General features: G+C 47.9%; 1 protein-coding gene across 1 annotated transcript; it reads right to left on the reverse strand.

Annotated features, from left to right (window-relative positions):
- Positions 1 to 7080: 7080 nt before the first annotated feature.
- On the reverse strand, positions 7081 to 11141 carry Spaca3 (sperm acrosome associated 3). Its single transcript, XM_052196912.1, has 4 exons — positions 10912 to 11141; positions 10066 to 10224; positions 9652 to 9730; positions 7081 to 7180 (listed from the first exon to the last, which is right to left on the reverse strand). Exons 1-4 carry the CDS (start codon positions 11096 to 11098, stop codon positions 7114 to 7116), a joined length of 492 nt encoding a protein of 163 aa, XP_052052872.1. The 5' UTR covers positions 11099 to 11141; the 3' UTR covers positions 7081 to 7113.
- Positions 11142 to 11829: the final 688 nt, after the last annotated feature.

Below are 11829 nucleotides of genomic sequence, written 5' to 3' on the forward strand. Positions count from 1 at the left end.
TCCACACTCCTTGAAGAGTTTCTCTGTGCCGTACTTATTTCCCCAGTTTACCACTATTGTGGGCCATTTGTCTTCAAAATAATTCCAGCTTTCATGGCTACTTTTTCCAAAGGAATCACACCCAACTTTAAACAAACCTAACACAGAGTCACTGCTGGGTGCCAACTCATACCCAGCTCGATTCGCCTCAAGACAGTGATAAGGCCACCAGCCACTCTGCCCCAAATTCATCATTTCATAAGCATTTTCTATGGGCCAGGTGCCGTGCCAAGTCCTAAGAGTTTTCTACAGTTAGGAAAACATTCGTTTTTAAAACTTTTTATACAACTTATTTGACTTTGTTCTTTTCCTCTTCCAACTACTCTCAGAGCATCCCTATGAATCTATCTTCATGTTCTTTTGTTCTCTTAAACAAACAGACACACTGAAAAAAAAAAATATGGAGTCTATTTTGTATGGACCAACCGCTCCTGAGCATGAGGCCTGCCCTGGAATGCGGCTGATATGCCCAGTGTCACACTACTGAAGAAAACTGGCTCTCCCTTTCCCAGCTTCCCTGTGAGCTGGATTTGGCATCTTCCCTTCTCTGTGCTGGGATTTGACATACAGGGGGAAACACGAGCTTTGTCTTTAGGGAGCTCAAAGCCTAACTAGGAAAAGCTGGGTGATGGTTATGCATGCAGACTCCTGAACAGCCAGAGGGACAAGACACATGGGTCCCATTGTTCACTGAGAATAAGTACATGGACACAGGAGGCTGGCTGAGTTAGGGCGAGTGCTGACTGAAGTTCCGAGAAAGGAATGGAAGCTAAGCATGCAGAAGACATACCAAGTGAAGGTTTGCAACCAGAAGAAAACTTGGAGAGTTGGAAGGATGCTAAGTCCCTGCTTGGTAGGAGGGTGCTGAATTACCACTGTCTCCCCAGGTTGCATCTTTCTAGTCTGGGTCCCAGCCTACTGGTATTCCAAATGCTGGTCCAGGGTCGGAGGCTGGAATGGGCTGAGAATGAAGAGTAGCCTTTGTACCCTGACCTCTCCAGCTTATTTTTAATCACATGAGCTGTATCACGGCAGCCATGCTTTAGACCTCTTCTAAGGGTCAAGTTTCTCCTGAAAATAAGGGTGACCCCTCCTCAGTTGACTGGGAAGGGTTCTAAGACAAACTCTTGAAAATGATCCTGGGGTGCCTGATCTTTTTAAGTCAGAAAAGACAAAGACATCCCATCCCACATGTCAACTTCATCAAGATTGATGGGTACTGACGTAGCAAAGGGATTCTTGGCCACACTCTAGCTCATAAGACAGAGGATGTTCCAATTTCCGTGTCTGACCAGGCAAAGGGTAGCAACAACTATGCCACTCGTGGATCTCAAGAATGCTGAGTTCTGTCTGGGTAGAGGCCATCCAAAGTGTTCAGAGGGCACAGATTACACACACAACACCCTGACCTCAGCCAAAGAAGGGCATCGGCAAGGTCTACTAAAGCCACAAGGGGGCGCTGACTTCTGACCTGCGCTTCAGACAGAATGAGAATAGCCAGTTATCCCCAGAGCATTTCTCTGTCCTTTGGCTAATGACAAAGGAAAGCCTGCTTCAAATCTGTCCCCTAGAGCGATTCTAGTCAGGAATGGGAGCACCTGGCAAACTTGACACTCTTCCACGCTCCAGAGAAACATCTGCCACTTTAACCAAACTCATTCTCCTCCCTCCAAATAGTGAAACAGGACAGGGCAGCTTTTCAGGTAGGTGGGGCCTGAGGGCGCCCTGTGGTCCCTGAGGCTGCTGGTCCTCTCAGTACACCCAGAGCTCAGGAAAGCTAAGAGCATTTCTTGAACCTGACTGTGCCAAGCAATGTGATTGTCCCATTCCTGCCTGTAACATTCGGGGTGACCTTTTACAGCTCTTCTGGCCCAAAAGGAATGCTGAACTCCTGGAGGACATGACTTCCCCAAGGTCAGATTGCCAGGGTTAGAGAGAAAATCTCATTGCTTCAGCTCTGCCGAGATCATGCTGGGTCCCATCAGCTGACAGATACGACTTAGCAGGCAGTGGGTCTGACTCAGCTAAAGGGCAGCCTGGGTGATCTCCTGGAAAGGCAGGGCATCTCCCCAAGACGGCTCAGGAGAGGGAAGCAGAGGCCTGACACATAGGTTATTCTTAGCAATACCATTGACTGAATCTTAGCTTTATTAAAGGTATCAAGGCCCATCCGTTGTCCTCTCATTCAGCAAACTGAGTGCCTATCCAACATTCGTTCACACAGCAGTTAGAACTTAAGTAGATTCATCTATTTGCTGAGTTCAGCTGTTCTACATGCTGGAGACAAAGGAAACACACGAAGTTCCTGCTCTCTTGATGGTTACCATCTAGTAGAAGAGACTGGATGTGTGTGTGTGTGTGTGTGTGTGTGTGTGTGTGTGTGTGTGTGTGTGTGTGTGTGTGTGTATTTTCAGATGTGTTTGAAATCATGGCTGATGGTGAGACCTGGTAAGGTAGTGACAAGGATTACTGAGGTGCCTCCTTCAGCTCTGGTTGTCAGAGACTAACTCTGAAGAGGTGAAAGGGAGGTAAGTCCTGACTGAAGAAGGGAATAATCACTAAAATATCAGGTAAAATGACCTTCCTGGGAGCTACAAAGGCCCTGATGCTCATTGCATCCAAAGCACAGAGTCAGTGAACAAAAAGTCTAATGCATGATGGAGAGGGGGCTGAAAGCGAGCTAGCTTCCGGGACACCCACAGCCGCTAGAGTAACAAGCTCAGAGGAGTTGAGAGAGAACTCCAGTCAGATGAGCCTACCTACATCATGAGCAAATTTGAGTGTCGAGCTGAAGGTGAGAAGACACTGTGGTCAGAACACAAGGCAAAGTTGAAAGAGGTGTGTCAGTGGCACAAAGTAAGAGGCAGACCCTCTTAGGAAGCCATCGTGATTGTCCCAGGGAAGAGAGAAGGGCTTGATCTAATGTAGCGGAGTGAAGGTAAAAGGCGGGATAGTTTCCACAGCGATTGGGACAGCAGCTGAGAAGGCTCACCACACTAGCATAAGGACCTGAGTGTTTAAAGTCAGCCATGGGGGTATATAGGGTGATCCTAATGCAGAAGAATCAGAGACAGGAAGATCTCTAGAACCCACTGGTCAGCCACCTAGCCTAATCGATGAGGCCCAAATCAGTAAGAGACCCAGTCACAAAAAAATTAAAAAGTAAAACAATTTTTAAAAATGTAAATGAATCCAAGGTAAACAGTTGCACAGTGCCTGCGGAACACCACCAAGGTTAACTTCTGACTTCCACACGTATCCGCACACATACAAAGAGAGGGGAAGGCACACATACAACTAAACAAAGCTCAAATAGGCAAGATTTCATGAGCAGGGGACTCTAAGGGAGGGTGATGGGGAAATGGGGGCAGGGACACCAAGATTTACCCTGAGTACCTAACATAGCTGAGCATTTCTCTCAGGAACTGAGTTTGGAGCTCAGGGCTCCTGTTTTTCACTCCTGGGTGAGTTTGTGTACTGTCAAGCATCACCTCATGCCAGAGCTTTGTAACTCTGACCAGAGCACTCTCTCCCGGTTGCTCCTTCCCCATCGCTACCTATCCCCAGTCAACTCCCTAGCTTAAGCCTCCGAGATCCTCTTATCCAGACCTGGCACTGCTCAGCCACACCTTGAAGAGGCCCGAGGTCAGGATCACAGCCTCCACATCCTTTTAATAACCATCCCCTTGGTTCCAAGAGCCTCCTTTCACCATCCCTGGACTCCTTTCTCAGACTAATTGAATGAGGCCCACTGAAGCAATCCGGCAAGGCAGGCACAGACATTTGAAGTTAGAGCATCCAAGATAGATGAGACCTGGGTCTCTGACCTTCATCCATGTACAATGACTGCATACACTCGGGGAGTCAGATTGACTCGGGTACAAATTGCCCTTCCTTGAATCTGTGTCCTTATCTACAGAATGGGGATGATATTGGTACCCACATTAGTTTATTATTATTGCCCCAGGGTACAAATCAGATAATGCATGCCACATTGGTCAGCCCATGGGCTTGGTGTGATTTAATAGATCCATTGGTCATCAATGCCACCTCTTAGCAAGATGTTTTATCACTGTCCACTTAGATACACAGCTCCCATTTTTATCACCCATTGGCCAATCCCACCATAGGTGGAAACCAGTGCATTTCCTAGATTGTAAATGGTCTGTCACCCCTCCAGAGTGACATTGAGTGACATCTCCCTAGAAGCCACCAACCATACCTCAGCTTACAGTTGAGCACGCACAGAGTTCAGTGAAAGCCCTTCTAGAAGATGCTACAATCTGAAGTCAGCACTCACTCTTCTCACACATCTCTCATCATTTCTACTGCTGTGCTGTCTAATTTTATGTCAGCTTGACCCAGGCTAGAGCCATCTGAGAGGAGAGAGCCCAACTGAGAAAACACCTCCATAACGTGGGTGACAGGCAAGCCTGTAGAGCATTTTCTTAGCGATTGATGTGGGAAGGCCCAGCCCATTGTGAGTGGGATCATCCCTGGGCTGGTGGTCCTGGGTTCTAGAAGAAAGCAGACTCAGCAAGCCACGGGAACAAGCTAGCAAGCAGCACTCTTCCATGGCCTCTGCATAGCTCCTACCTTTTCTGAATTCCTATCCTGACTTCCTTCAGCGATGAACAGTGATATGGAAGTGCAGGCCTAATAAACCCTTTCCCTCCCCAAGTTGCTTTTAGTAATGGTGCTTTATCACAGCAATAGTAACCCTAAGACAATTGCTATTCTTGCAGTTTCAAGACCCTGCCTACCTTGCTCCCTTAAATACACACGTCCCTAGTGACTGAGTCAGAGCTCCCTATCAGGGGAGCAGCATCTGTCGGAATTCCACAGACCTTCCCACATACTGGAAAAGGCACTCCGCATTTTTCTACCTTAAACCCACTGGCAAGCCTCACCCCATCTTCCACATTTTATTTTTCTTACATTTTGTTTTGTTGTATTTTTTCCATTAACTTATTTTATTTACCTTACGTCCTGATCAATACCGCCTTCTCTCAGTCCCTTCCTCACACAGTCCTACCCCATACCCCAACCCTTTTGTCTCTGAGAAGGTGAAATCCCCATCTGAGTACCAACTCTGGCAAATCAAGTGTCTTCAGGGCTAGGTGACTCATCTCCCACTGAGGCCAGACAAAGCAGCCCAATTAGGGGAGCAGGATCCACAGGCAGGCAACAGATTTAGGGATAGCCTTGCTCCAGATGTTGGGGACCTGGATGGAGACCAAGCTGCACATCTCTATAGATAATGCAGGAAGCCTAGGTCCAGCACATGTATATTTTTTGGTTGGTGGTTCAGTCTATGGGAACCCCCAACGCCCCCGATTAGTTTATACTGTTGTTTTTCCTGTGGAGTTCCTAACTCCTCCAGGTCCCTCAATCTTTCCCCCAAGTCTTACACAAGATTCCCTGAGCTCCATCCAATATTTAGGTGTAGATCTCTGCATCTATTTCAGTCAGCTCCAGGATAGAGCCTCTCAGAGAACAGTTATGCTAGACTCCTGTCTTCAAGCATAACAGAATATATGAATGCTGTCAGGGATTGGTACTTGCCCATGGGATAGGTCTCAGGCTGGGCCAGTTATAGGTTGGTCATACTCTCAGTCTGTGTTCCATCTTTGTCCCTGAATTTCTCAGAGACAGGACAAATTTTAGGTTGAAAGTTTTGTGGATGGGTTGGTGTCCTTATTCCTCCACTGGAGGGTCCTGACTGGCTACAGGAAGGGGCCATTTTAGGTCCCCCCCTTCTAGGATTCTCAGTTAATCACCCCAATAGACTCCTGGAAGCCTCCCCTTCCCAGGTCTCTGGCAGGTCTTAGAGATCCCCACTCCCACCCTTGACAGATGCCAATTTCCATTCATTCTTTCAGCCCTCTGGCCTTCTCCTGTCTCTCCCCACACCTGATCCTGAACCCCCTTTTCCCTCCCTACCTCCTCTCTCCTACCCAATACCCACCCTCTGCCTGCATCCTGTGATTGGCTTATTCCCCCTTCTAAGTGAGATTCAAGCATCCTCATTTGGGCCTTCCTTCTCGTTTAGCTTCTTTAGATCTATGGGTGTATCTTGGGTATCTTATACTTTATAGCTAATATCCACTTATAAGTGAGTACATCCCATGCATGTCCTTTTGGTTCTGGGTTAGCCTCCTCATCTGGGTTAGCCCCCTCAGGGTGATATTTTCTAGTTCATCCATTTGCCTATGAAATTCATGATGACCATGGTTTTTAATAGCTGAATAGTATTCTATTGTGTAAATGAACCACATATTCTACATCTGCTTCATCTTTCAGCTTCTTAGAGGAAGGTAGTATGTAGTGACTTCCCCTTCCAGGAAGTGACCAGCTACTAATGTCAGTGATGCTTGAATATCCCACCTCTGGAGAGCACTGAAGAGCAAGGTGGCCAATAAAGCTGGGGGAAACCCTGTGGCCCCTCTCCTGCAGTCCCTCTGCACCACCTCCTGACCACAGGATGTAAGGGGACACCTGAGTGAGAGCTAAGGCATGGTGCAACCATAGCTGCAGAAAGCAAGCGTCCCCGTCCCTGGGACCTCTCCAACTACACCAGGGGTTATCCAGGGTCACCAGGGAAAACTACATCGGCTCCCAGTTAAATCTGAATTCCAAATACAGAAGTTCTTCAGTATTACTTTGATTCATACAAGATTTGAATCATACCTGTACGTTGAAGTTACTTGTTGTTTATCTGAAATTCCAATTCAACCAGGGCATCCTATTTTTGCTTTGGTTTGGCTTTTGTTAAATTTGGCATCTCTAGACCTAAACTCTGCCAGGTATGGGGAAGGCGGGCACGGGGGCTGCCCCCCAAGCCTTCCATGATAGGAAGACTTCCATGAAGTCTACAGAAGCCAAGCCCAGGTGAGCAAGAGAGATGAGAAGGCCTTGGTGTCCGCTCGGTACATGTAGACCCGCAGAAAGCTGAAAAACATGCTTCCGTCAAATTAGACTTTTATTACTTGGCTTGTCTTCCCAAGCCTGGGTCAGGAACAAGTCCACACCTCCCAGCCAGCTGTGTGTGGCTTAGTCCATCCAGAGAGGGTCCTAGAAGTCACAGCCATCCACCCAGTCACTGAGGTCCCTGCCCTGGCAGTGGTGCCTCCAGGCTTCCCTGAGGATAGAAAACAAGGAGGAAAAGAATCCATTTTAGCAGCTAGGTGGAGCACAAACTTAAGAGGCAGAAGGAAGTAGATCTCTGAATTTAAGGCCAGCCTGGACTACAGAACAAGTACCAGGACAGGCCAGGACTACACAGAGAAATCCTGTCTCGACAAACATACGAAAAGAATCCACATCAGCTTCAGCCCTGGGTGCTGCTGTTCAGAGAGAAGAAAAGGCGCAGGTCTCTAAACTGAAGGGGAGCAAGGACAGAGGCTGGGAGGATGGAGAGCAACAAGCTAAGTAACCCAGCAAGCAGTCACACAGGGAAATTTCTTAAAGGGAGAGCATGGCCATAAAAGGTCAATATCCAGTTGTCCGCTTTTACCACTGAAGATACAAGCTAGCATGCTCAAGCTTATCCATGAATTCTTGTCAAAGGGTTAGAAGCTGGAATCTGGGTCCTAAGTACAAGGCTCCTTTGCTACACCTAAGTGCTTCTGGGGACAATGAGACTGCCTGATATGGGTATAGCCCTTTCCTTCACAGTTTGTATGTCTTATATATGTACAGCCCGAATGGTTTACATGCCAGCATACCTTTTACCCACTGATAACTATTTCCTTCCTGTCCCCAGATGGCCTATTAGATAGATTGGGTGGATATTATCTCCCCTATATACCAAATGAAAAACTCTAGCGGTGCTGTTAACTTATCCACTTGTCCAAGGCTACAGTACACAGCATTTCCTGATTGCCAATGTAGGTCCTCTTCCACTGTTGGCTACTATACTCTTTTGAGACCATTCTTTTGTATGGCTCACAGATATCTTTGTGTGTGTGTGTGTGTGTGTGTGTGTGTGTGTGTGTACACATACACATGTTAGGCTAGAAACAATTTTGAGTGTCATTTCCCAGCAGGTGTGCACCTTGTTTTTTGAGACGGTCTCTCACTGAAGCTGGAGCTTATCAATTTAAGCTGGGCTGGTTGGCTAGCAAGCCTCAGAAATCTGTCTGTCTCTGCTTTCCTAGTGCTGGGGTTACCAGCCAGCATACCCAGTTTTTCTGGGGAATAAACTTGGGTTTTCACTCTTGTGTGATGAACAGTTTTTATGGTCTTAAGTGTCTCCCCAGTCCCATCACATTTGACATCTCAAGGAAGATAAGCAAGGACAGAGGGTCCTGGGGTCCAACATTCTCAGGAATCCCAAGCTCTGAAAATTGGTGTCCTTTCTGATGTCAATGTCAAAGAGACTAATGATCAATAGAGCACCAGAAAGACTTCTAAACAACTGCCAGCCAGAGAGGTTGGTTGTCTCTTCCACTAGACTATAAGACACTTGAGAACAAAGAAAGGCTCAGCTGTCTGCAGCTCAGCTGTCTGCAGCTCAGTACCCTCCTGGACTTTGCATACCTGCATCCCCAGGACATGTGAGTACACAGAGTGGGCAGCACTGACTCTTCTGAGTCCACTTCCTCCAATTAGCCTCACTCTCTCAAGAGTTGTCCATGCCAGGAATTCACTCCAAGTGTAAGACAGAGATGTCCTTTGGTTTACTCCATTAGGATCAGGTTTTCTACTCCACAGTGGAGGAAACCAAGGCAGCAGGTTCTTGGAATAGTACCTGAGCCTATCTTGTCTCTTCCTGATTTTATAAACACATTCTGTCCTACAGATCTGGAATTACCCCTAACTCACTTCTTAGAGCTTCAACTAGTCTCAGACCAATGAGTGGTGTTCATTTCAATGAATATGTCTGGAATATCTCAAGATTTGGTCATGTCTAACCCCTCCCCTTTCTGTTAGAGCATATGTCACTTGCACCTGAATCCCTTCCACAGCCTGATCTCTGTGTGTCCACTACAGGTACACCTATCCCTCATCTTCCTTCCCCGACCTTCTCTGCTATCACATCTGTCCACAGTCTCAGTGCTCCAGACTCCTGGACTATTCCCTGACTCTGTCCCTGCCCTGCTAGTTTGTCATTCATGAGTGGAACAGAGGTTGGAGACTCTATGGAAAATCCCATCAAGAGACACAGGGCAACTGTGGAGCACCTGACCTGAGTGCTGCCTGAAGCAGCCATCTATGTTGGTGCCCAGTGTAATGCTCAGACTTATTGGTTATGAGGAAACTTCAAAGAATATATTGCTTGAAGTAGGTAAGAAAGAAAAAAATGAAAAGAGCGATGTTCCAGAACCCTACCCCCGGTCTAAGCAAAGAACCATCTATCACACACCACAGACCTTTATATAAAATTTGGGCTGAGCTATGTGGTCATGTGATTGCCAACGCTATCCTCTCTGCCTGGGTCGACTGTAACTTTCTGAACTCCCATGATCCCCAGCACTAATTTTGAGGGTTAGTTCATGATGCTATGGGATTGTGTTGACTAAGACAAAGTGGATACTCCCGGAGGGCCAGTTCCCTGATGCGACCCTCCAGATCTGGCCACAGAAGGGGATTGCAGTGGGAGTTACTCACCAGTAGCCCAGACCCTGGGGCTCTTGAACTATTTTCATGGCACAGACGATAGAATCTTTGAGATTATTGCTCAACAAATCTGGAGTGGGAAGAGAGAAACAGTGAGGGAGCAGAGAACAGGATGTGATCTCTCTCTCTCTCTCTCTCTCTCTCTCTCTCTCTCTCTCTCTCACACACACACACACACACACACACACACACACACTTCTCCATCTCTGGAAACAAATGTTGCCCAGCCCCCTCTCCCCCACAATATTCCCTCCATTCCTGAAGCTCTAAAACTGGACCTCAATTCAGATTCACAGAAACCCTTCCTTCCCCTGCTTGCTCCCTTATCCGTCTCCTGAGGATCTTCACCCAGAGAGAAGGACAGGGGAAGAAGTGACGAATGGTGCAGGCCAAGCCCTGACCTACCAGTGCAGTATATCCTGCAAAAATTGGGGCCATTTGGGGCGAGAGTCTTGCACCACTTCCGGCTGCTGATCTGGAAGATGCCATTGTTGGTGCTTCCGTCAGCCTCGTGATCCACAGCGTCCGTGTTGAAGCCACTTGTGTAGTAAGCGAGGCAAATCCCTACAAGGGACAGGCACAGGCTCTGAGATCAGATGGTTGAGCTACCACAGACCGAAGTGCTCACAATCAATTCCTACACATTGGCTCCCTCTGTTCCACAAAGACAAAAGATGTCCTCCCATCTACTTTGCTGATGGCTCAATCTAGCTAGAGTCAGAGGTCAAAGTGACTTCCCCAAGGTTAGATACGGCTACCTCAAAGCAAAAGTCAGGATTGCACCTCAGCCTTCCTGACTCAAGCTGTCAATCTTCCCTCTCTCTCTTTGTTCAGTATATTGAAGGGCTTGCTGCATTTGTTGACTAAATGTACAAGAGCTTACTGTTTAAAGGCAAGATTAGGAAGACACGGGTGGGCTCTACAAAGGAGGCCAGGACTAGAGACAAAATGAATCCAGATGTGACTGTACTTTACAAGCTCCTGAAACTGCCACTAGTTTGTAACATTTGTCCTGTTTGCCACCTAACTTTTGGCAGACCTATTTAATCTTCATGGCTAAGATAGAGTGTAACCTACTAAGCAGTAGGTTCCTTTGACTTCCTGGCTACCAGCAGGGATGGTTCTAATCTGGCTGCCTCTTGCCTACCTAGTATGTGGTTAACTCAGGAGTGGGTGCTGTCCACCTGGTCCACCTTGGATTAAGAGGAAAGACAGGGGTTAAGTGGAGGGGATGGGGAGAAGGGTTCTCACAGTCGGCCAGGTTATATCCCCGGTAGCCATTCAGACCGAAGTCATGCAGCTCTTTGGCCAGCTCACAGCGACTGAAGACCTTGGCCTTGCTGGAGGCAAGCAGGCAGCTGAGCAGATAGGCCAGGGCCAGCCAAGTGATCCCAGGCGGGCACAGCTGTCTTCTGGGAGCCTGTCTCCTAGCTTCCATGTGATGGCACCGGTAGAAGGATGAACTGTAGGATGGTAGACAGTTCACCAGCCCTGGCCAAGGGTCCAGACAGCTGCCCCTTGGAAGAAGGAGGAAGGATGGGTTGAGTGCACACTGGGAAAGAAGTGAAAGAGTGGACAGAAGACCAGGTTCCCTCCCTGACGGGATACCAGATATGTTCCTGGGACCTTGGACAAGGCTCCTGGAGAACCACTCATGGGGTCTCCCTTCCAGCCTTCAGCTTCCATCTGCCAGCCTTAGTTGAATCAGGGATGCAGTTATCATGGAGCCCTCTCAGGTGGGAGGGCACTGCTCCCACACTTAGATCCGGAGCTGAAGCCTCCATCTTTGCCATCCCGCCTATATCCTCACCTTGCAAAAATCTCCCTAAAATCCACCCATCTTGCCCGCTCTACTCTGTCATTCAGCTCTGTGGACAGATCCCTGTGGCATGGGGACATCGACCCCTGATGACCTTTAGCTTCCTGGTTCCTTCACCTCCTCAGGCCGCTGGCCTTCAACTGCACTGCCTTTGCCACTTCATGACCTGGCCGATTCCCGTCTTGGCATCAGTTCATACTTTCCTACTCTGCAGCCTGCCGCTCAAATCTCTCCCTGGCCGATACCATCAAACACATCTACCCCTGACTTTCACAAACTTTGCCCACCAATCTCCTCTCCCCCATCATAAACTCAAAACACACAACACTCACGTAATCTCCAAAATGACT

This window comes from Apodemus sylvaticus, chromosome 10, assembly GCF_947179515.1.
Source record: "Apodemus sylvaticus chromosome 10, mApoSyl1.1, whole genome shotgun sequence".
In the NCBI taxonomy this organism is placed as follows: domain Eukaryota; kingdom Metazoa; phylum Chordata; class Mammalia; order Rodentia; family Muridae; genus Apodemus; species Apodemus sylvaticus.

What these genes read in the sequence shown, in the direction of transcription:
- Spaca3 (XM_052196912.1), bottom strand. Translation starts at nt 11,098, where the DNA reads ATGGAAGCTAGGAGACAGGCTCCCAGAAGACAGCTGTGCCCGCCTGGG. An exon ending in GGGATATAACCTGGCCGACT is followed by an intron (nt 10,225 to 10,911) that starts GTGAGAACCCTT and finishes TGTCCCTTGTAG; the next exon opens with GGATTTGCCTCGCTTACTAC. An exon ending in CCCCAGGGTCTGGGCTACTG is followed by an intron (nt 7,181 to 9,651) that starts GTGAGTAACTCC and finishes TTCTATCCTCAG; the next exon opens with GGAAGCCTGGAGGCACCACT.